General features: G+C 42.0%; 2 protein-coding genes across 8 annotated transcripts in view; one reads left to right on the plus strand and one right to left on the minus strand.

Moving 5' to 3' along the window:
- The first annotated feature begins 1,264 nt into the window (after positions 1-1,264).
- znf330 (zinc finger protein 330) lies at positions 1,265-6,447 on the plus strand. 3 transcript variants are annotated; one of them, XM_062387299.1, is made up of 10 exons: positions 1,265-1,358; positions 1,678-1,913; positions 2,003-2,022; positions 2,114-2,184; positions 2,876-2,952; positions 3,109-3,235; positions 3,331-3,435; positions 3,593-3,639; positions 4,717-4,834; positions 5,539-6,447. In XM_062387299.1, exons 2-10 carry the CDS (start codon positions 1,794-1,796, stop codon positions 5,823-5,825), a joined length of 972 nt encoding a protein of 323 aa, XP_062243283.1. In that variant the 5' UTR covers positions 1,265-1,358; positions 1,678-1,793; the 3' UTR covers positions 5,826-6,447. The 3 variants fall into 3 exon arrangements, with proteins under 3 accessions (XP_062243283.1, XP_062243284.1, XP_062243282.1); XM_062387300.1 differs by lacking the exon at positions 1,265-1,358 and adding an exon at positions 1,439-1,455; XM_062387298.1 differs by lacking the exon at positions 1,265-1,358 and having other exon boundaries at positions 1,536-1,913.
- A 7,474-nt stretch (positions 6,448-13,921) lies between these two features.
- inpp4b (inositol polyphosphate-4-phosphatase type II B) overlaps positions 13,922-25,151 on the minus strand; it is a 118,516-nt gene continuing 107,286 nt past the window's right edge. For 4 of the 5 annotated variants that reach the window (XM_062388178.1, XM_062388176.1, XM_062388180.1 and 1 more), the window contains 8 exons: positions 23,986-24,158; positions 23,029-23,152; positions 22,220-22,346; positions 20,323-20,463; positions 19,656-19,753; positions 19,399-19,511; positions 18,539-18,693; positions 16,966-17,154 (listed from right to left, as the gene is read on the minus strand). In XM_062388178.1, coding sequence (XP_062244162.1) covers positions 16,980-17,154; positions 18,539-18,693; positions 19,399-19,511; positions 19,656-19,753; positions 20,323-20,463; positions 22,220-22,346; positions 23,029-23,152; positions 23,986-24,158 — 1,106 coding nt within the window. In that variant the 3' untranslated portion in view covers positions 16,966-16,979. Of the gene's footprint in view, positions 15,165-16,965; positions 17,155-18,538; positions 18,694-19,398; positions 19,512-19,655; positions 19,754-20,322; positions 20,464-22,219; positions 22,347-23,028; positions 23,153-23,985; positions 24,159-25,151 lie in introns of those variants that run through there. The other variant, XM_062388177.1, reaches the window with a different exon arrangement.

Raw genomic sequence — 25,151 nt, forward strand, 5'->3', positions numbered from 1 at the left:
CCGATTGGCTCTCCGCTCAGCGACACGTGACCTGGGCGGGGACACGGTTCCTGACGCCCCTGTGGCACGTGGAGAAAATAAAACAGTCATAAATCCTGTAAACCACTAAAATACACTATATTTTCATTATATATAACAACATATGATAGATGTTAGACAACTGATTGACTGAAGTGTCAAGAGAAAACAAGAAGTGTTTGTTAATTTGAGTTCTAATCTAAAGTAGCCTGATATTTGCCACCAGACAAATAAAATATTACAGTGTTTAAATAGAAAATTATTGATTTAAACATTTATTTAAAAATATATATATTATGTCCTAATATAGTTGACAAAATTGAATAAGAGTTTACATTATTTAAGTATCGTAAATGGATAAGCACACAACCATGAATAACAGTCAATGATAAGCATTTTTTTTTTTACATTTTCTGTCGATACCTTTCATATTGTATTTGTCTTTTTATTTGTGTTCTATTTGACAAACTGTCTCACTCATGGAACTGTAATACAAACAACTTTGATAAGCTCTGTGCAGAAGAAAACCTGAAACCAGCCGTAGTTGCTATGAATGCAGTAAAAAAAAAAATGGTTTGTTACCCTGCATGTGTTTTATTTGTTGTTTGTTGCAATTCTTTCGATGGAGGTCAAACCTTCACCAGTGTCACTAAGAGCACCACGTGTGGGAGAGAAAACAGGTCCGTCTGCTTCTCCTCAAATTCTGAAGCTTCAAGTTGAATTTAATACTATTGTTACAGTCTCTGTAATTCAGGCCTTGATTTGTACCTGTTGTTTAACTAACTAAGTAATTAACTAACTATAACCAATCAACTTTGACATGTCGAGTCCACATTGAAGTTAGAGGAACCATACGTATTATTATTTATTCACTGTATTTACAATTGCTTTACATTTTTTTCAGTCCCTGATGGTGAAGTGTGTGTGTTCATCACAGTCCTTGGTGTGTGTGTGTGTGTATATGTGTGTTTGTGTTCATCACAGTCCCTGATGTGTGTGCGAATGTCAATCTATAGTTATGAGGGCAAATTTGGGTTCATACCATTATGGTGAGGACATTTACTTGTCTTCACAAATACTTTACTTTACTGCCAGCATGCACACAAATATATTTACTTAGGTTAAGTTAAGGCTTTGCAAAATAAAGTAAATAGATTAAAATCCACTCATAGAATGTAATATAATTTGCCGCAAACCAACATCTGAAATGTTAATGTGTCAATGTACATGAAGTCAGAATGCGGAAATCAGATGTAGGAACTAATCGTGTCGCACTGTGTTTCAGTACGTTCCCATTTCTCCATCGGACCCCGGTCGCTGCTGCGCTTGTCATCTCTCCGGTAAAAAAAAAACTGTTAAAAACAAGACTGTGAAACCTGTCGTGACGCTTGTGTTTTTTTGTGTGTCTGTGGATCATGAATGTAGATGCTGGACAAAGTTGGTTTAACTCACCGCTGTGTGTTTGCGTCAGTGTGTGTGTGTGTGTGCGTGTGTGTTTAGTAAGTGTGAGAGCAGCTGACGGCACGTTGACACGACACAAACATGTGATGTCAGAGATTCACTTCCCTGAGCAGACTCGCTTTGTACCAACGACATAAAATCACATCAACAAAAACGTGTTAATCTGAATCTGTCCTCTGTTCCCCCTACTACTCTCAGGTTAGCTTGTAGCTGCGTGTTGGCCTCGGCTGTTTCCTGTTTGCTCCTGTTGAAGCCTGGAGTGAGATACAAAACCCTCCTGACAGCGCAGCGAGCATCGAAGCTGTGGAGCCGAGATGCCCAAGAAGAAAACCGGTGCTCGGAAGAAGGCGGAGAGCCGCAAAGAGCGAGAGAAGCAGAGCCGAGCCAACCGAGATCATGTGGATGTGGCCAAACACCCCTGTAACTTCAACATGGTGGGTGGTCAATGCTAATGCTAACACATCACCCACACACACTGGTCTGTTACTCACTCATTTAACTCGGCTGTGGTCTGTTTTTGCAGGATTGTGACAAATGTCAGAGGTGAGTGTTTGTTCCATTGAACGTTTTTCAGAAGGTAGAGAGAAGCAGAGTGATCACTGATTTAAACACACTTTGTTTCTCTCTCTGGCAGGAAACAGAAGAACAGAGCGTTCTGCTACTTCTGCAACTGGGTGCAGAAGCTGCCCATCTGTGCACAGTGTGGTGAGTAACTGTGTCATGTGTTCAGGGTGGGTGTGTTGCAAAGCTCGAAACCATCATCAGTGAAGTTTGGTCGAAATGTTGAAGTAATTTCCAAAATTATATATTCCCTAGAAACAGGTTGAAAAGCTGGATCAAAATTTGCCATTATAGACCCTGACCTAAACTAATAATTCTAATAATAAAAAACTTGACTTATATAGCACTTTAAAAAAACGAGTCCTTTGACGGCAAAGCAAGAAAAGTAGATAAAAACTTGAATATATGATAATGAAGTATAAAGGTGAAAATAAAACAGTAAAAACGCAACATCACATGAGAGCAAGTTTGTAGAAATGGGTTTTAAGAAGTGATTTAATAGAAGTGAGCACAGTCCCATTGAGTTTTCAACCTTGACGTTAGAACAGCCAGCCGGATTCCACCTGAGGATCTACGGCTGTGTGCAGGCACATGAGGCGTGAATTATTCGAGGAGGTATTTTTGCTTGAAAAGTGATTAGTAAAATCTTAAAATCAATTCTAAAAACGCACAATGGGCAGAAGCAAGGTTCGGGGGTAGTGTTGCCTTTTATAACCAGTGACCTAGTCTTTAGTTAAACCCTTCCTACTGGGTACTGTCAATGTCTCCCAGTATCCATGCTCCCTGTTTGAATTGTGTGACATCTTATTAACTGATTTTAATTTTATGTTTCTAGGCAAAACCAAATGCATGAAGTCCTCAGACTGTGTCATCAAACATCCTGGAATCCACACCACTGGAATGGCCATGGTGGTAAGATAACAATGTTTCTACATCCACACAGTACAAGGTGCAGTGACTCACCCACTCCTGACATCCTGTCCTTTTTATTTTGAAGTTATGAATGTTCACTCCGAGGCCTTTTCTTAAACTATGTCTTCCTTTTTTCATTTTCATTTTTACCACAAGGGGGCAGTATGTGACTTCTGTGAAGCTTGGGTGTGCCACGGTAGGAAATGTCTGAGCACTCACGCCTGTGCGTGTCCCCTGACTGATGCAGACTGCATAGAGTGTGAGCGCAGTGTCTGGGATCATGGTAAGACGACCCCCCCCCCCCCCCCCTCCACTGTTTGACTCGTATCACGATCACAAAGAATCTCACCGTTGTTGCTGTTTTCACTTTCCGAACAGGAGGCAGAATTTTCCGCTGTTCTTTCTGTGACAACTTCCTGTGTGAGGACGACCAGTTTGAGCACCAGGCGAGCTGCCAAGTCCTCCAGGCAGAAACATACAAATGTGAGTCATTGAGATTTCCCCTCATGTTGTCAGTCACCAGCCATTACAGGGAAAGTGAAGCCAATGTATTCAAGATTATAATCTGTGGAGCGTATGAGTGCAGGAGAAACAACTTTATTGTTTACACAACTCTTCCTTTTGTCACATTCCACTTTAGGTATTTCCTGTAACCGACTTGGACAGCACTCCTGTCTGCGCTGTAAGGTGAGGGAGGAAATATATTTCTGTACTTGCATGTAACTAGAATGTCCCTCAGTTGAGTGTATCCCTCCACCAAGGCCCAACATCTCCACTTCAAGCTGCACTACATTTCACATCCTTATAGAAGTCGGTCCCCTAAATATGTGAAAACACAAAATCTCATAAGGTTACAGAAAGTGAAAACAAAACCCACACTCATTTCATCAGATCAACACAATTGCTCTGCTAACAAAGACAAACAAACCCACATCTCCAGACACAGAGTCAGATCCAGTCTTTCCTTTCGCCCCATAACACTTAACATTCCAGCTACACAGGAAACGTGTAATTAGGATTAAATATTAAAGCAGGTCGCTCTCACTCAGAAGCAAGAGGCTGCTCTGATCAGATGAAGCCGGACTCCCCAGATATTATTTGAATCTCAAAATGTTCATCCTGATTATAAGTAGTCAGCCTGCTCACTGTGTCGTGATAAGTCACCCGCTCAGAGCGCGTGTCGGACATGTCCCCCCACCCAGAGGCTTCCTAATCAGCTGGAGCCATGGTATCAATGGTATCTGCACCACCGCACAAACCAGTGGACAGGCGGCCATTGTTCCGTGTAACTTTACAACTTTACATTAAATGCCAGGAATAAGAAGGAGGTGTTCAAGGAAATTAAGGAGCAGTGGTGCGTGCAGGAGGGGAGGAGTCTCCTGGCGGCGGACTTTGGCCTTTTTAAAGCTGCGTCACACACACTCAAGGAAAGAATAACATACACATTACATGGGAGAGGCCCCTTTCAGTTTGTTTTCACAAAACAGAGGCCACTGATCAAGCTTTGGAAATGGTCTTACATCCATCCCGACGTGCACTTGTGCAGTTTAAATCACGGGATGTTGTATAAACATGGATATATATATTGTACACACATGGATGCACCTGAGCACACTAAATACATAATGAATAAGAGATTTCAGTTTTATATTTTTGTGATGGGTTTTTGAATGTAGATTGCAAAAAGTTTCTCCTTTGTGAAGTTGGACATTTCCACGTGATGATATTAACTGTAAGTTTCCCCCCCCCCCCCCCCCCCCTCAGTCCTGCTACTGCGACGACCACGCCAAGAGTAAGGTCTTCAAACAGGAGAAGGGAAAGAATCTGCCATGTCCAAAGTGTGGCCACGAGACTCAGGAGACCAAAGACCTCAGCATGTCCAGTGAGTGTTACAAACTGTTACTTGACTGGAAGATTGCTCTGTTCCAGGAAAACTGCGGTTGAGAGGAAGCTGCTGCGGCTTCAACTTCCCTGCTGAATCGTGATTTATAAGAAAACGAAACTGAGTTTTCTATCTGTTTCAAAACAATGTTATGTAATACGTTAACAACACAGCCGTTATAACAAATTTCAGCATTTGACAACCATGTCTTCCTTTTTTTGCCAGTTTTCTGCCTCTTGTATTAACATCACATTTAGGCAGAAATAAGCTTTTGATTTACCAAAGAATAAAGTAAAATAGGAATGTAACATTGGATGATAAAGACATACATGTACTTAAAACCTGAGGTTTTTCCATCTTAGATTCATCCATTCAAGAAAAATGTTTATTGTGAAACAATATTGAAAACATGGGTTTAAAAACGATCAAGCAGCAGCATCCATTTAATGAAAAATCTCTTATTATGAAAATACTGGTAGAAAACTAGCAGGGACTAAGGGAACAGGGATATAGCTGTGTAATTCATAGTTAATGGTAGTACATATGAGGGACAACCTGGATCTTTCCTAATTTAACATTTTATCCATAACAAAATAAATTTAAATCTCAAATGTAACAATGTTTTTCAAAAATGAATACAAATTGCAAATATACACTTTTTACAATACTTTTGTGAATGACTCCACGTCTGTGTTTCTCTGCAGCTCGCACCCTGAAGTTCGGCCGCCAGGCGGGCAACGATGATGAAGACGACGACGATGGAGCGTCGGGTTACGACAGCTACTGGAAGAACCTGGCCTCTGGAGGCGAAGCCCAACAGAACTACACCGACGACGAGGATGATGAGGAGGATGATGATGATGATGAGGAGGAGGATGAAGAAGATGATGATGAGGAGGAGGAAGAGGAGGAGGAGAAAGAGAAAGAGGGTGAAGAGAAGGCAGCCGCCGATTCCCTGGCTGCTCTTAAGCTGGAGGGAACTGCTACCTGAACCAGGACAGAGACTGGAGAGCCTGTTTTGGAGCCCGTGGTCCCAAAGATCCAACTCCTCTCAGTGGAGGTTCACAGCAGTAACGATTGAAGAATTAAGAGACGTGTGTGTTTGTGTGCGTGTGTGTGTAACAACTAGTGTTGACAGAGTAAGACATTTAAAAAAAGTCCCTCTGAGGACTGTGATGTAAAGAAACAAATACACACAAACCTCTTTCCAGGAAGTAGAAGAATAAAATCAAGAGTGTTTAAATTTGAATTACTGATAGAAAACATGTAAACAACGTTATGAATCTGAACAAACTGCAAACTGTTGGTAATTGACAACTTTTTGATGATATGGACACAATAGATATCCAAATACAGAGGTTTCTTCACCCAGTTCTCAGAGGACTTGTTTCCTTCTCTTTTTAAAGTCCGAGCTGGATCACTGCTCCACGAGGCCCCGGGGCCAGAGGGAGCTGTGAACCCTTTTTATGGCTCCTGGTGTTTGTTGACTTTGTAAATGTCATTTTATCTGAGAAGAATCCCTCTGTTACTGTTCCCACAGGATCTCTCCACAAACTGGGGACCTAATGTCGTTAGGTTAATAAAGTTGGAGCAGCTGCTGTCTCCCCAAAGTATTCCTTGTTTCCTTTTTGATGATCTCTACGAACGTTCAACGTAATATCTAACTGTTACCTCTGCCAAGCTGCTGAAGTGTACACCTCTGCACGGTGTTTGAACACGTTTACATTTTTCAGATACGGATCTGAAAATCCCGAGTGAGGTTTTGAGCACCCAGCATTTTTGCTCCCTCACATTCTTATCATTTTTCAGCGATTTCACCAATTTCCCCAGGAATACTTTCTGTAACTTTATGACAATAATCAGTTATATATTTAAGGAACTGGTATCTATGACTGTAATTTGGTGCAGATTAATCTGAAGGGGCTGTGCAGAGTGCCATTATTCTTTTTATTACTTCACTGTTGTCACTAATCACATCCAGCCAACTTCACCTATTAAACAGTTATTGAGGCCCTTATCAGTTACCACCGCTCACTAAATTGTGTTAATCTTTTGTTATCAAACCACACTGCTGGAGTTTGCACAGGGATGAATGGATAATGAGTGAACTATCCCACTATGTGTGTATTCCGGTGAGAAGCTGAGGACAGTCTGGCAGCTGTGGCACTGACGAAGTGAAGGAGGAGTGAACTTGTGATCCTCGGATGGAGTTGGGGCGTGTTTGACAGTCGAGCTGATCCTCGCAGCTCAGACCTGCAGCACACACCGCGCACACACACACACACACAAACACACACACACACTCACTCACACACTCGCTCATGTGTTAGTGGAACCGGACTCAGGTCAATGAGGCAGAGCAGCTTTATAAACGCCAGTGAAATGCAAACATGTGAACCGTCGCTCCGCTGCACACAAGACCGACTTCATGACGACGCTCCCGGTGATCTGCGTCCAGCTCTCGTGCCCCGGAGACCAGCGAGCGGTGAGTCAGTGCGTGTGTGTGTGCGTGTGTGTGCGTAGCTCAGATGTGAACAGTGGTTTAAACGGGAGAACAGTGCGTGAGGACCGGGGGCGTGTCCCGCTGCGGGTGCACGTGGCTCCGGTTGGTGGACGATGTAACGCGATCATCGTTATTTGTTTCAAACTAAACTAAATAAGTTCCTCTGGTGTAGTTTCACTTTCACTTCTGCGGGAGGCGTCACGTGATCTAACAGACTCCGCCCACCTTTTTATATAAAAGTTTACCTTGTTACTATTATTATTATTATTATTATTATTATTGTTGTTGTTGTTGTTATGGTGAATAAGTCTGACCAACCTCTTTCTTTATAAGCTCCTCCTTCAGTTTGCAGTTATACCAGTAACCTCCTGACTAACACCAGAGTCACCAGTGGAGAGTGAGGGTCGAGTTAGTGATACACTCAGTGCTCTGCACGTGTGTCAATGTTAATGTTATTTATATAGCACATTTAAAACGACTTGGTTGAACAAAGTGCTTTACCTGTGTAATGGTACAACATAAGGACAGTGAAACGAAACTCATCACAAATAGAATACAATTATTAATGCAAAATAAAATAAAAAAAATAAAATATTAGATAAAAGATATACGATATACGATATATACGATATATACGATATATACGATATACGATATACAATAAGATAAATTAAATCTGCTGCGGTAAAACTACTCAGCTGGAGGAGACAGACTGGGAGAACAGGTGTGTTGTTAGTAGTGATTTAAAGTGTGTTAAAGTCGGGGCAGCTCTAATGTGAAGTGGTAGGTTAGGTGGTTCCACTGGTTTGGGGCGGTTACTGCGAAGGGACCATCACCTCTGGTTACTTGCCTAGTCTGAGGTTTGTCAAGGAGCAGTTGAGTGGCGGATCTCAGGAGCAGGAAGCCAGTGTAGGAGGCCTGACATGGGTGTGATATGGTAACTCTTGTTTTTCCGGGTCAGCAGGTGAGCAGCAGCATTTTGGACTAGCTGCAGGCGTTTAGCGGAGGACTGGTCTTAGCTTACATACAGGGAACTGCAGTAATCAAGACGGGAGGTTATGAACCATGGATCCCTCTCTCTAGGTCTCTTTGTGGGAGGTAGGCCTTCACCTCTGCTCTTTGTCGCAGTTGAATAAAGCTACCTCTGACTACTGGGGAGATTTGCTTTTCAATATTAAAAGCCCTGTCAGAAAGAACACCAGGACTCTTGTGTGTGTAGCGATACTGCAATTCCTCAACTACCAGCTGGTCTCAGACTGTAGGCTCCCGAAGTAAACGTTGTTATAACTTAATAGCCATACCTTCATATGTTTGTTGTACAAAATAACTAAACCCCTTTAGTTTTTTGCACTTGCATTGAAAAACGTGATTTGCCAATGAACTAATACTCGATATGTACTTATGATGACAAAGTGATGATTTCAGTTTTTTGTTATTAAACGTGAAAAACTGAAATTTATTTTACAATCTTCATTCAGTGCTTTAGAAGCAGCAGAACTCTCTCTGGAGTCACTGCCTAGATATTGTTTAGGGCTGGATTGTTCTTGAAATGAATGTTTATATATTGTAAGCGTTAACACTATAATAAAAAGTATTATTTATATAATAATAATAATATCTATGCTCAGTTGTGCTCACAGTTGTGGGCTTCACACTCTTAATCACTCAATGAAAATTAGACAAACATATTGGATACCGCAGATATGACATTTAAAATGAATCTAAATAAATCAAACAATTAACAAACTATACAAATATTTGTTGTTACTTTGGACGACTTGAGTCTGTTTTATTTATTCAAATAGTGTTTGAATTGCAGTCACTCTTCTCTGATGCAGATGAAGTCGTGTCACACACTTTTTCTTCAGTTTCATTCAAGCTCAACAAAACAACCCGAAGAACGAGATCTAACGTTTCTCTGTGTTCTCTCTAGAAAAGTGTCCAGTTCCAGTTTCACGGCTCTCATCTTTGGTTTCTAGTTCTCAGGTATGAACACAGTTTGACAAATTATGATTCAAAATGACTGAGGGGACGTTTCTTTAACGTAGAAGTAAAAACACACAAAAACAGAGAACCCAACAGAATGATCCTAATAATGATTATTATTATTATTTAAAGACTAGAATAAGTTCACTTTAATTGAAGCTCATCTGTTGCATTCGGTGTAGAAGCGACTGAACCTCAGTTCACCGATACACTCTGATCAGAGCTGATCTCTGTCTCTTCGTTCTCCTGAAGCTTCCTGAGTCTTTCTACGTGGGCTGGTGCTGATACTTCAGATTTACGGATGTGCGTGACTAATCTAAAAAACACCATTGAGGTGAGAGAAGGTATCAAATACAATTATATCATATTATAAATAATTATATATTACGTTTTTTGTCACTTAAATGGTAACAAAATTTAAAACGATAAAACATACACATCGTTGAATGTCTACTATATATTGTTTTTTATCAAATTAATTTGTCTAATCTGTTGTTTTACTTTGTTTTAAACCCTTTGCAGAAATCCGATGCAATGTTGTACTCTCCATCCATTGATGACATTGAAGTAAGTTGTACAAGTATTTGTTTTTTTATTCAGTTGAGAGACAAAAAATCTAACTTCCCAGGACATATAGCCATCAAAGTTAATTCTTGTATTCTGGACCATAGAAACTGGTGTGAGCCAACAAACCCAACTCAAGGTTCACTTTCTGGATTTGTCTGCTTCTCTCAACCGTATCAGAGGTCTTCATCAGTGGATGGGGTTTGTTCATGGATCTTTCCACATGGGAGCAAAAGAGAAAACTCCATCCGAAGATTGTTTGTGTGATATGGTTGATAGAGCTTGAAATGACCAGGAAGGGAAACTTTACCTGCAGCAAATTTTCTGAATATGGAAACTTGAGACTTACACAGACACCATCACCTCACAGACCATCATTATCAACGTTTTGGGTTCCGGGTCATTTCAGTTCCATTTTCTCTCTCCTCCAGTTTTGTTCTCTCTAAAAGCTGCTAAGTGTCTTCCTGCCTGCTTCCCATTACCCTCCAGTGGCGGCTGGTTCGTTTGCTTGCTGGTTGCATGGTTTGTTGGTTCTTCAGAGAGGAAACAACTCCCTGCTGTAGATTGAGACACACCCTAGAGAGCAGTGAACCAAAAATAGTGCAGAGTGGATAAACAGAAACATGCAGGTACACAGGCCCTTTCCTCTGCAAGAAAAGCACGATCCATGGTTGATCTTTAAAACTTTAGATTATTGCAACTTTAACTGCAGGTCATCATTAAACCGACACACAGCATGGACATGTAGATATGCTCTTATTAAATGACTACTACTGCAGACTAGATTGGTTCTCAGTAGAGCAGCCCTCTCTGCCAGTCCTCACAGTTCCCTCACATTCACTGAAGATGCACCAACGGGAAATCCATGAAGGAGTTGTTCTCTATTAAATCAGTGAAACTGTCAAAATCTCACAACATTAAAGAAAGTGAGAAGAAATTCCTGGATCCACCTCTTTGTCCGGATCCATTCCCTAAATGTTTATGCAACCCTCCAACAAGCAGGAAAGCACACAAACATACAGCAGGGGTGAAAATCCAGCTGAAGGCAGAGCTCACATTATCTCTTGATTTGGATTTTCAGCATGACGCAGCTACATGGGAGCTCTCTCTTAAACTTGTTGATGAAATGAATCTGTTACTGACTGCGTCCGTCTCTCTCTGTCTCTGTTCCAGGAGAACTGTGAAAATGTGTCGCTCAAATGTTACATGTTGGAGTTGATAATGGTCCTCAATGAAGAAGAGGTGAACGACGGTAATGCAAGTTGCATCCTTGCGTTCAATGAACGTCTCTATTCCAACCCTGTAAGTCTTGTTTTAAAAAACATCCTGTTTGGAGATTCAGTAGATAAAAGGAACTGATGTAACACGACTCGTTCTTGCACAAACACAGACGAATCTCCATCGTGCATCTGTTTTTAAACATCTTCAGAAATCCACACTGGTGCATTTATTGCAGTGCAGTATATCAGTGTCATAAATGTGTTTTCAATCTTTTGGAATTAAAGTTTAATTGCACCTCTCTTGATTCTAGGACGGCTGTCCACCATGTGAAGCCTACTCGCTTCAAAATATCACAATATTCCTGGAGCGACTAAATACCTTGTTGGAAAAACTGACGGCACGGGGGAATCGGTAATGTGGTGCAAGTACTATAAGCTGCATATGTGTATTTGTATATATTGTGTTTTATATGACAATTGTGTGTTTGTTTTGCATTACATTTGTGAAATGTATGTGAAAAGCGTTGTGAATGTAAAGAGCGACAGAACTGCACTGCAGGTTTTTTTGTACAGATGAAGTCCTTCCATCAGTAGCATGCAGTAGCAGGGTATAATGTATATATATACAGAAGCTCATCGCTCAACACTACTGAATGTAATAATATAGAGGATCCGCCCAAGGAACTCCAGTATTGAAACCTTCTCCAATATCTGTTTACTCAAGTAAATACTATCCTACCTTTGTGGTCTCGTTTCATTTCTTTATTCTCTATATGATTTTACGACCGTTGTTAAGATGCGGCTCCGAGAGACAGAGAGTCTGTGTGAGGACAGAAGGCCAATGCAGCTTGGTAGTGGAATATCTGGGTGCATTGCATTGCGGGGCCGGGGAACCAAACCCTGACTTTTTGTAGTGTATGACCCGCTCTACCCCCTGATCCACAGCCGCCAGTGCTTGTAAACAAGTTATTTTTACCTCCCGTCAGTTAAAGCACCCAGCGTATGCAGGAAGTGAGTAATCAAACGACATGGAATTTAGCCACTTGTGCCAGGTTTCACTTTTTCATTCAAGGGAAGGACGCAGGGTTCAAGTTGCCTCATCTTGTTTTAGAGGAGGTCATGAGATGCTGTTGACATTGATCCAAACATCTGCGGAAAGTTCAGATCAGCCATCAGGGGTCGTTTGGGGGTCAGCATCTTGTCCAGCGACAACACGAGTTACACAAGGTAAAAGTACACATCCTTATTGACATTTAGCCAGCAGACATATTTAAGGCTAAATTAGTCATAACAACACATCGCTGTCTAAACATAGATTATAGATACGTTAAAATAGTCTGTGTGAATATAAGAGAACATGAGAATGATGTATCACACACACGTGTATCGTATCTTTGTTGAAGTCGGTGTTGGAAGAGAGGAGACGGGGACCCAGTACTTACAAGTATAATGTTTATTACACAAGAGTATTATAGGTAAGGACGAGTTTCTAGAAAACTCGGAGACAACACACAAGCCGGTGGTTTGGCCTAGTGGTTAGAGTGGTGGTTCATCAACAAGAAGGTTGCCGGTTCAAACCCCACTCTCTCCCATCTGCATGCCAAAGTGTCCTTGGCAAGATACTGAACCCCGAAATGGCCCCTCATGAATGTTGAGTGTAAAAATTGTAAGTCGTTTTGGACAAAAGCATCAGCCAAATGACATGTAATTTAAAATCCGCCTTGACTTTGCAAGGTAAGGCGTTTTATAGGGGAGTTGTTTGCCACAAACCTAGACGCCACACAACCGGGCCTTCTGCCTAAATATGGGAATGTGTTGTACCTTAAGATTTCAGGACCCACTGAAAACCATCTCTCCTCTCATAATTCCATAGGCAGTTTAAGGATAGTTTAAAGAGAAACACACTGAATACATCTGGAGATAATACTTAAAGGTTTGAACTTAAGATTCAAGGCGCCTAAAAATATTATGTCATTATGATCTATACCTGTGCTAGAGAAAATCATTAGCTGGATATTAACATACCATATTTATTGTTTGTATCTGTGCTATGGATATCTATTAGCTAAGGGAATATACTACACGTGCAAAACAATATGTACGTGACACATGACATTTCAATTGATCCGTGAGAAACCGAAGCTTTGCTGGTGCACGGATCCTGAGATTCCCAGCAGCTGCTGTTACTGGGAAACCTCCGAACCACTCCCTCAGGATGTTCCACTCCTGCGAGGTTGGAATATTTTCACTGGGCTCCAAACATTCCTAGTGAATACTCAACCAGGCCAGATGCAAGTACTTTATCACTGACCCATGATGGGAGCTGTCTGCAGTGCTTCCCTGGAGACAGAATCTGAGAGGATGAAACAAGTAACAAGCTGCAGTCGCCTGAGTGAGTAAAGATCAGGAGTTAGTACCGGGAATCTGGATTTTTTTGAAGGATTCATTTCTTTGGAGTTTTTTAACACTGAATATTAATATATTATATTACTTTAAGTTTCATCTGCTCTAGTTAACTCAACTGGGCGGCAGTGGTTCAGGGGGCAGGGCGGGTTATTTACTTGCCAGAGGATATGTGGTCCAATCCCAGTCTCCCCCTTTCCGAAGTGTCCATGGGCAAGATGCCGAAGTGATGTGTGATAGAGAAAGTGCTGCGATTAGATGCACTGTAAGATGTTTATGGATGGGTGCATTATGGATGGATGATGGATGGGTGGGTGGGTGGATGATGGATGGATGGGTGGCCAAACTGTGATAGGAGCTCTGAGTGGTCATCAAGACCATAATAACAAGTAAACAGACCATTTACAGGCTCAATTACATTTAATTCAATTAAATGCACAATGTGAAACTGAGCAACATTGTGTAGATGACATCGATACAAACGTCCACATCAAACTATTCTCTTTATTCCATTATAAATAGACATTTGTGAACGTGTATATAAACAAATACAGTTTAAACATGCATCCAGGTCCAAGTATAAAAATCCTTTAAAATACAAAAATAAATAATGGGATTTGTTTGAAGACCTGACGGCCCGTTACCCTCTGGTCCTATCCTAGAGTCCATCTGTCCTTTGCATGATTTCTCTGAGCTGCGCCTCGGGATTCAAACATATTAAGGAAAAAGCTTTGAGTGCAACCAGTGAGAGAATATGACTCATCAACAGACGACGGGATTCAGCTTCTGCTTTGAAACAATGGAGTGTTTGTTCAATTCCTCCGGGACAGACGGGTTCCACCTTAATGAAAATTTAAGGGGGGAGAGCGTGGCCTAGGGGATAGAGCAGGTGTTCTGCAACAAGAAGGTTGCCGGTTCGAATCCCATCTGCATGCCTAAGTGTCCTTGGCACGATACTGAACCCCTAAATGGCCCCTCAGAAATGCTGAGTGTTCTAAAAAAAAATGTAAGTCGCTTTGGACAAAAGCGTCAGTTAAATGACATGTAATGTAATGTAAAATACATCAACGATACATGGAAAGTTTGGACCAGGACACGTCACGCTGCTCCCGTTAGGAGAAAGTCGCCGACTGATCAGTCTGAGGCCGGGAAAAGGTTCAAGTTCCCTTTGGAGAGAAGCGGTCACTCCACTGAAATGGCTGGAAGTGTCATGGAAGTTCGGTCTTCATGTTTTTCATTGAAATGTTTGCAGAAGATACAGTTTTCATGCGCATACATCGAGGTGAATACTCATGAACACACACTTTTACTGATTGTCACTGCACAGGCCGTGGAGGATTCAATAAGGCAAGAAAAGGTCAGAGTGCATTCATTCTGCACATGACACACTCTGAACTGAGACTGAACACACATACATTCACCCTGAAACGCTAAAGCAACCAAAAAAACAATCAAGACAAAACACCCAGCAGGTTGCCGTGGGGGGTGTGGGGGGGGGGGGTCACGCAGCAGGCGCTCCCCTCACGACTCCGATTTGCCGTAGGTCCCCTCCGGTGGTCGGTAGCACTTGGGGAAGGCCATCAGCTGCAACATGTTGAAGGCATATTTCCTGCACTTAATGTTCTTTTGAACGTTCTCAATACGACAGCCCTCCCTGACGGCCAAATCAAGAGGATGAGGGGGAGTGAAAGGGGGGGGGGGGGACAGAAAGGAAAACAAAAAGTGAACATGAGTGATGTTTGTAATGATCAACACAAGCTTTTTAGATTAAAAAAAAGAACAATGGATTATTTTCTGTAAACCAGATGATTCCCATAAATGCAAATATTTGACGCCACCGCATCTCTGCAGGATGACACAACTTCCTGTAAACACTCAGGGACTTTACCGAGCAGCTCTCGTTCGGTGTGGCTCAAAGTTTCATTTGGAAACGAGGAGAAACCACAACGTCTACTAATTGGAAAGTCCTTATCCTTATGTCTGTGTGGGTCCTCCTGTGGTTTGCCAAAACCCCTCAGACATGAGACCAGGATCACAGCTGTGCAGCCTCCAGATTATGTCAAAAGCACAAGATGGTTACTTACGCTTCATTTGTGGATAAAGTGGAGAAATGTCATCCATCTTTATTTACGGTAAATGGTTAGTAGCTTTATTTAAATGCCTTTAACACAGGTGAGTTGTTACAGATTCATTAATCGGCCAAAATAAACTGTTGTTTTTACACATTTTGAGCTGAAAGAGTTAATTTGAAAAACACAATTAGATCGATCAACAATTAATGCCAATGCCTAAAACAACCTTTCAGCCAAGACCTGGTTAATTTATTCAGGTTTCAGCGGCTTCACGCTTCTGATGTCTGCTTCAATCAAGCATCAAATGATGACGTGTGTATTTAAAGTTGAAACAGGGCGTGGTAAACCGCCGGAGGCTTCAATTTCCACTTGAGGAGGGTGTAACTGATGCACCTTCAGGAGAGCATGTGAACCTGCCTGTTCTTGTGAAGCTGCGTTCGGGGTGCACGAGTCACAGTTTATTGTAAGGTCATTGAGATGTAATCAGCTCAAATGAAGTGAATAACCATGGTGCAAAGGTCCACAATAAAAGGGAGAAATGTACAGCATTGGCTGTAATAGGTTTGGTGAATATGGTTTATTAATGCACCTGGAGCACCTGGTGTCTTTGTGAATGTGGATGTTGTAACGTTGAACTCTCCTCCAGTAATTGTAGATATGAGCAAAGAGCCAAACTCTGGATAAACAATATGTTTGATACTTAGCAGCGTTACATGAAGTACTGTTTGGATAAACATGAAACCTGGTGGAAGGAAGCGATATGCATCAGGAAGCAACCCCTTAATTTTGTTGTGCATCCATATCAGGGGGCAGATCCAGGATTTTCCCCATTGTCAATGACTTCTGAGAGAAGAGTTCATGGATCTTGAAAACCATAGCCCAGTATGTTTAGAAGAGTGATTTTTATGAGTGTGTTGGTTTGGTGCAAATCTGTATCCAGAGGATTTAAACCTGGTTTCATAAAGGCTTTTGTCAACAGACCATGGTTACAAGTCGGGTTAGAAACCAGTAACTTCCACCTGCGTGTAGAAACATAATGTGGCCTAAGCTATAAGGCTTGCTTTAATTCAAGGGGACTGTTGGGCGTTGTCATAAATATGTCAGTGCTATTGTAGTTCGTTATTGACTTTTCTGTTAGTGTGAAGATTGAATGTTAGTCAGACATTACGAAGAAATAATTTATCCGGAAAGCGTCCCAGTAAATCAGAGAGAGGAACCCTTTCAATTACCAGTTATGTTATTTAATACCGTGTGATCGAACTCAATTTGCTCTAAATGCAGCTGCACCGGGATCTGTCGCCCTCCATCGATAAGCCTAACGCAGCCACCAGCCCTCACTGAAGAACAGCCAGCAGACACAGAAAGAAGGAGTAGGTAAAGATGGCATTGTCAGCAGTTTATTGATATTTTGCAAGCAGAAAAACAAGACTTAAAATGAGCCACACGACCAGTAGGTGGGAGCTAACGAGCAGCAGGGCAATGGGGTAAAAGTGCCGTGACGCTGGTTTGTTCTCCGACACGTTGCCAGCCTCAGGGTCCTCCCACTGCCCGATGTCGCCCTGGGTCAGCCGACTGCAGGGCCGCCCATCGAGAGCGAAACAGAGCGACCAGAGATAGATCAGAACACAGTGGTGTTAGTGTGATGCTTTGCAAGTGGGACCATCAGCCCAATCAGGCATCCCACTCAGACACAGAGCCATTAGTAGACACTTTGCCTCGAGACGCCACGTTCACAGATGAGCAGGCAGCGGAGCAGGAGAGGGAGAAACGGAGGAGGGTGATGAGGATGGAGAGACGAGGCATGCAGCTGGATTGTGTTTGAGTGGTAAAGGTTTCATCACAATCCTTCTAATGCACATTGAGTCTTGAATAAACAAGCCACATTTGAACTGGTCCTGGTTGAACAAGTTTTTGTGGAATGCACTTTCTCGTGTATTGACGGATTGTAATGAGCTCAGCTTCAGTCCCATGTTGTTTATGACAGACGTGTGTTTTAAAGCTCAACTACAGAAAGATCAAATCGGCAAAACTGATGATCCAGTGATGTTTTATTATTACTGGATATTTCTCTGCTTAGAGTCAATCCAACACTTCAGTAAATACTCACTTAAGGATTCACATGAATGTTATTTTATGCGGTTGCAGAGGAAGATGAACGAACTAGATTGTGAACATGTGAGATGAATGAGCTGGTCCATTATTTGTTCCTAATATATAATTATATTCTTATCAGGGCATCTCGATAAAAAGCGCCTGCACTCAGTGGACTTTCCACATGTAGATAAAGTGACTGTCGAGCAAATGAACAGATTAGATTTGTGTCTGTGTGTCATGGAATTTCTTTGTCGTACTCACATATAACCAGTTGGCCTGTACAAGTTATTACCACTAGGGTTTTCACAACACATTCCAACAACAGCTTTAAGAACAAGTCCTTATCTTGGACCAGAGGGGATATTTACAGATGCATATGTTTGACCTGCAGGCGAACACAAACACTGCAAAGCGGTGCTGCACCGGCAGCACTGGTGCAGCCAAGCAGAGCTGCCTTTGAATGTGTGGGGGGGAAGGCGGTGATGGTGGATCTGACACTTGGTGCTGTTGACACTGGCACACACATGATGGTGATAAGCTGGAGGAGAAGCTGGAGGAGGGTGTTGACTCCCGTTATGGGTGCAAGTTATTTTCTGTGTAACGTCTCCTTTCAAGGCTCATAAATCTCAACTGCTTCTTAGTGTTTGGAAGTATTGAATCGAAACCGACTTGAGAATAAAGAGGATCTTTACACATTTTCTCACTGAGGCATCTAATGAAGCAGATCGTTGTTAGATCAGAGATTTAGGAAATAGGCCTTTTTGTAATTTGCCTGAACTGACGTATTAAAGTCAAACAGCTGGGAGCGTCTGGGACAATAACTTGCACCCAGAACAGTTTGACTCCATTCTTTATATCTCACCTCCGCATACAATCCAGAGCACGGATGAAGCAATCCTTGCTGAGCTGGTGTTCATCCCGGAGGAGGGCGCACTGCTCCAGTGTGACAGACATGGACGTCCGGTCTTTGGCACTTTTACAGCTGGTGAACCTGATTCCATTTAACCTTCGGCAGATCTGGAGGGAAGAGCAGAATGTGTGCGACGTGCACGTGAAGCATCAGTGACACCTGCAGTCGTCCACGGCCCACTGTAGGTAACCTTCACTAGGATCTTACGTCTTATTTTTTTATTTTTAAACAGCCAACCTGAAAATAAAGTGGAAGAGTTATGGCTGACGGAGTCAATCTGACTATCAAAATAAAAGCATCCCAGTCTATATTCAAGCTTCATCGAGGACAGACAGCTCAACACACATTTCATCTTCACTTCCAGAGGAAATCCAAATTCTGCTTCTTCAGCTGTTTAGGGCACATCACTGATGAATCATTACATGTGATTGTGTGATTCAGAGCCTGTTACACAATCGTGTAAGATTGTGATGCAACTGGCCGATGCAGATTAGATACAAAACAGACGCATGGTGTTTGCTCACTTTGCTTTTTGACTGTAGCAGCTTGGTTAGTATCTTCTTAATGTGATGCTGCTCTGTGAAGAAATCCAAATATTGAATATGAGGTAAAAGATCAGTATCTACACGGCATCACCGGAGTCAATCCATCACTATCACACAGTGCTTCCTTTACAGCCCATAAGTTCACAGAGTACAGTTACCGTGCTTATGCAACGGAGAGAGACAGAGAGTTATGAAAGTTACTGGTTAAAGTTCAGAGAAAAGAAAAGAGAAACAGATAGTTACTATAAAAAAATAAAATGTGCTCACCGATCCAGCAATCCATAGTATCTCCACATTCTTCCTCTTCTTTGTGACTACATTCTGGCCCAGGGTTTCAAGTAATTCCTTAACGTCGGTCTGCGTTTGAAAACATGGTAGACCTGCACACAGAGGACAGGAAACACTGCTGGTGACTGGGTGGGTTGCTGGATTTGGTTCAAATTTGAAAACGGTGGCTGCAGCTCTGACTTTTTTCAGCCAGATCATTTTAACATCACTGCAAATATGAGACGCCTTGCACTTACATTCTAGTGGCACCTTTTCACTCAAGGATTTGTAATAGGCTTCTAACATCTCAAAGTTCTTCTGGTTTATTCTCTCTTGTAGGGAGATATCTCCAAACCTGACAGAGGAAATAAGAGCAGTTACCCTCAGCGAACCTCAGCAAATATCTTTTTCAGGTTTCACTTATTCAAATTTGACAAGGACGTAAAAATCGACCGCATGAAAAGCTTTTAGCTGTGGATCCTGAAAAGCTAACCTCCTCATAATTAAAGACAAAAAAAGCAATCTTTAATATATGCCCTCTGAACTTACAATAATAGTGATAATAGGACTTAAAAAATATAACATGGCACCAAGTATAATCAACGAGGAAGTTGAGGAATAAAAGTTGACAATGTTTTAAATGTAAAATGTTTGGGTGTGTTTATATTTGTTATTTGATAAATCCCAGAATATTCACATTGATCATGAGTGAATGTAATAGAGATTAAAATGTAATAGTTCAGGTAAAGTGAATATGACATAAGAGGGTTTGAAAGCCTCAGGCAGAGAAGGAAGCTGTTGTGGATATAAAAGCATTTTCTCCAACAGAAACACAAAGAACAAGAGCTACACATGTCCCCGTCTTTGTCTGATATCGATCAGCTCAACCCCGGCCTTGGTGAATGTGTTCAGTGTCTGCAGTACCTCTCGGCTATAGTCTGCTGTTCATTGATGCCCACGTTAAACAGCACCGGGAACACGTGCAGAGGTTTGCCCTCCTTTATCTCCTCTGGCAACGTCTGGAAAACCAGTCTTGGTAATGGCACTTCGACAGTGAATTGGTCTCTGAACGCAACAGGAGACACAAAAAGGGAAGGTAGAAAAGCAGAGAGGGGTTCATTACACTTTGCAAATGCTGCAGGTTCTGATATGTTTTTGGAAGTTGTGCAATTTGACCCAAAGACAGGCCGGAACAGGCTGTAAGAGAGAGGCTGATGATGTGGGAGTATTAGTGGGAGAATAACTGGCATGAAAAGGGGCAGGGAAAGAGGAGTGTGTCTATTTATCATCCCTAGTATAATGCACACAGACAAAGGCTCGTAAATGTCCTTGAATGATCCCTGTGTGCTGGTCGGTAACTGACAACGAGGGAGGGATTAAAAAAGAAAGGATATAACTTTGGGGCAATAATAATTTAACGTCGGATCCCTTGATCCAGATTTTTATCTGGATCTGCGCAGAGTTTACTGGGTTCTTCCCTGACTCATAACACACCTCTGATCAGTTTCGCCACAATTCGTCAAATTAGTTTTGTGTAATCTTGATTGCAAACAAACAAACCACCAAATAGACACACAGTAAACGGACAGGGGTGAAAACAGAACCTCCTTGTTCACGGTAACATAAAAATGAACACAGACACAGGATTAAAACTGGGAAAATCGATTCATTTATATCACGGAGCCTCTTAAAGGCTTAGACCCAAAAATCTGAACACTTGGGAACTTTCTGCACCTCTTGCATATTTCATGAGCCCAATATATTCCGAGAAGAAATTTGGGCATTTGCTGCTCTCAGACTATTTACCAAACCAAACATTTAACCTATCCAAGTGCATAGTGAAGCTGGCGGTGAAATGATGGCCACTCAGGAAATTCCTGAGTGGCCGAGCCAGAAGGAATTAGTGCCTCTCCACTTAGAGGCTTTATCCAACCTTCACACGGAGGGAGGAGGAATTGAGATGGAGTGTAAACAGATGTTTTTTGCTGCTAACAAATGTGACATCGGGCAGGAGGCTGTCAGAAGGCCACATTTCAGAACAGACCCGCCTCATGAATATGGAGTCTTCTCCACAAGTCATAACTGATATGACGTCTCCAAACTTTAGTTCGTCATAGTTAAACTTTGACCGTGGTGCACTGTGATACACACTCAAGTGTCCAATAGTAATAAAGCTTGAAGCCAGTTTATGTGTGTATCATACTATGGAGTGTTTGGAACATTTAATGGAAAAGAAATTTGGATAAAAGAAAAACAAATTCCAGATTTTTTTTTAATGTCTAGCAAATAAAGATGTAATTTAATTAAAAAAGTCTTCATGAGTCATAATTTTAGGCTGAAGGAGGAAATTTCAGAAGAACACAAGTGTTAAAATGAGGAATGTGGAGCATCTTGTTGATTTATACTTTAGTATAAGTTTCGCAAATAATGAAAGTATGTCGAAAGTATCAGGACTTTGAAGAGATTGTGAAAGAAACAGAGTCCGATCTGAAGCAAGAACCTAAAGGACTTGGAGAAACTAGTCGATGAGGAAATGCTTGGTGGTCCACTGTTCAACTTTGTTTACAGTGTGATGTTATTCAGAGGTTTCATAGTTTCTCAAGAGCCTTAACCCAGAATTCGGGTTCATTATTTTCTAGATCTTATCTCATTAAATCAGGACTCATTCCCTAAAACCTCATTTGGAGTCTAGTAGGCATGTCAGGTGTATTTGAACAGTCAAGTAGATTGTTGTATGAAGTGAAAATGTGTGAACATCGCTGACAAAGTCCCTCCTAGGCCTTAAAGCACAAAGCAAACAGCGACGGGGATGGTAGCTCACCGGCGGCCACACACTAAAGGCTGGAGGTCACTGAGGTCATCTGTCTTGGCCTCTGTGATCTTGAACACAACTCTTTGCAGGTCGGAGATTCCCACCTCCATGTCCTCCAGCATCCCGATCTCTTCACCTGTTCACAGTTTGACAAAACAAGATTAGTGGTGATTTCATTTCTGATTGTCACACACTGTATTTTTAGCTTCTCAAAACGATGCTGAGACTTCAGCTCATATTTTAAAATCTCATAGGGTTGAAGTGAACAATTAATGAGATTTCAAATGCCCGTAATAACTGACTCGGGACTGTGATCGACAGAAACACTGTCAGATCAGCGGCTGGCCAATTAACTTCTTTACTGGCCGTGAGCCACCGGGCCCCTCGTGAGCCACCGGGCCCCTCGTGAGCCACCGGGCCCCTCAAGAGCCACCGGGCCCCTCGTGAGCCACCGGGCCCCTCGTGAGCCACCGGGCCCCTGGCTCTGCATGCAGCTGTTCATTTCACTGACCGATCCATTTAACTCTATGCTGGGCTGCACCGTGAGTTTTAGTAGAGCAGCATGAGTGAGAACTTCGATCGTGATTATCTAGATAAAAATAATCAGTGTACTTGTACTTAATTCAACCTCCTCTTACTGTATTGATCTAATAAATGTTCATTCCAAAGACCCAGAGCTTAAGTTTCCCCTGGAACATTTATACTAAAGTGAATTTGCCAGTAACTGTAACCGTGACATTGAAATGTAATCGTTCTACAAGTTGTGTTTAGCAATAGCCTCATCAATCAATCCTTATTACCACAACTCATTTACTCACTGTAGGTACTGAGCAGACTCTCAAACTGAGCCACGAGGCCGACCAGGTGAAGCTGCCTCAGGAATCCTTTGTCCTCCATTCCTGCATAGAGCCTCATGGCGAAACCACAGGCTAAGGCTGCCAGCTGTATATACAAAAAAACACACAGGTGCACGCACACCCACGCGCACACACACACACACACACACACACACACAAACACAACTGAGCCAAACCTCCTTCAAGTTGTTCCTGGATAAAATACCTTTGCCATGAGTACGCAGGGGTGAACATGTTAGATGTTAAAGCCAAATGTTGGAGCTTCACAGAGAGCAGTTTTTTGGGGGTTTGTTGAAGTACAAAATCTCCAAATTTATTTAAGATAAATCAAACCTCAGTTTGTCAAATTATCGGAGCCTGTTGTAAATTATATAATACATATATTTATATCCTTAAATAATGAAAGATGCATTTTGAATTGATAGCTTTAATGTTTTAACACAGAGAACCATCTTCATAAAGGGCGAGGCACAGGTTTGGACTTGCAGAGCATATAGCATTGACTGGACTTACCCCGAAAAAATAAGGTGAGTTGGATAATAAACAGCTCAACTGACTAAAATGTAAAATGTAAAATGTAAAACATTAAGACATAAGACAGCCCTGTTGCATCAATGGCTCCTGCTGTGTGTAGGTTTCTCTGCTGCGTCTTGGGTGGCTGCTGGGCGGAGTTCCTCGGAGCGACTACCATAACTTGGCCAGTCTCCCAGGTGAACAGAGGACTCCTGTTTGGATCTCTCTCTCTCTGTTCTGCCAGCACTGTGTTTGCCTGGGGTTTGTTATTCTAGTTACTCATCTACCTGCTGACGCACTGATTAACAACACACTTCTACTTCTGAATCACACATTCCAATAGAAACCCTGACATCTTCTTGGCGACTTCTAAAGAGCTGCTGTGTTGTCAGCGTTGTCACCTACTGCCTGACTGAAGACCACGTCTCGCCTCTGCTGGAGGAGGAAGCCCTGTGGGATGCTGCAGGCCGCCTCTTGCAGGAGCACGAAGGTCATGGCTCTCTTGGCCTTCTCCACCACCTCCATCACACAGTCCTTTAACCTGGTCACCAGAGGACACAGCTGCTCCTTCCAGTCACCTGCGGCGGAGGGTGGGATGGAGAAAGAACACAGGAGGACATTTATGGGATGGGCACAGGTGCGGAGATGCAGACAGATATGGAATGACTGTTACGAATGTTTTTTAAGATCACGTGAGTGTGTGTGTTTTCTTCTCAGCCAGAAACAACAAGTACTTTATCTCGAGCTGAAACCAGTTTAGCCATTCATGCCTTCCCGAAAAGGAGAAGTACTTTCAAGAAGGAAACACACAAACACAAGCTCATGCACACACACACAACATTAAACAACCTTTTGTGAACATGTTATAAAAATGATTTTTACAGTATGGTCATAAAAATCTGTATTAATTTTATTATTAAGAACAGCCGATAATGTCTCATATAGTTGAATGCATCACTTTTTTGTCTTTAATCCAGTACTGTTGTGTTCTGGAGGATCTCGAGCTAATCATCAATCAAACCTGCTGTTTTGCTTCATGTTAACGCAACATTGAAAAATACAACTGGGTGAAGAAGAGATATTGTTCAGAGGGTGTGGTCATTATAAGTAATGAGAATAAATATAGTCAACCAGTCACATCACTGGTGGCGTCGCTCAGAAACAGCCGAGCCAATCAGAGAAGCCGGCCGTAAAGTATAACAACAGCAGTGCATTGAGCAGCTTTATTGTAATGAGCCTCCCACCTAGTACTCGGTCATATGGCCACAGATCACATTGAGATACAAATTATCAAATCAATCAATATCAATAATGATCATGATAAATGTCTCATTATAATCTATTTTCAGTTTAAAGACTGATTTTTGCTCCTGAGTGAATGTTGTGTCTTTACATATCTGACGTTAAATCTATATTGTTTTATTGCCTCGTCCTTATCTAACTGGTCTGTTTCTCTTCCCAGCTGTTGCACATGGGGGGTTGAGGTGTAACACATTACTGAGTTAAGTTATAAATATCAGCATCACACCAATATTCCTATTAGTAAAGTCTCCTACTTACCACATATATGT

Source organism: Platichthys flesus, chromosome 5 (genome assembly GCF_949316205.1).
Source record: "Platichthys flesus chromosome 5, fPlaFle2.1, whole genome shotgun sequence".
Taxonomy (NCBI): domain Eukaryota; kingdom Metazoa; phylum Chordata; class Actinopteri; order Pleuronectiformes; family Pleuronectidae; genus Platichthys; species Platichthys flesus.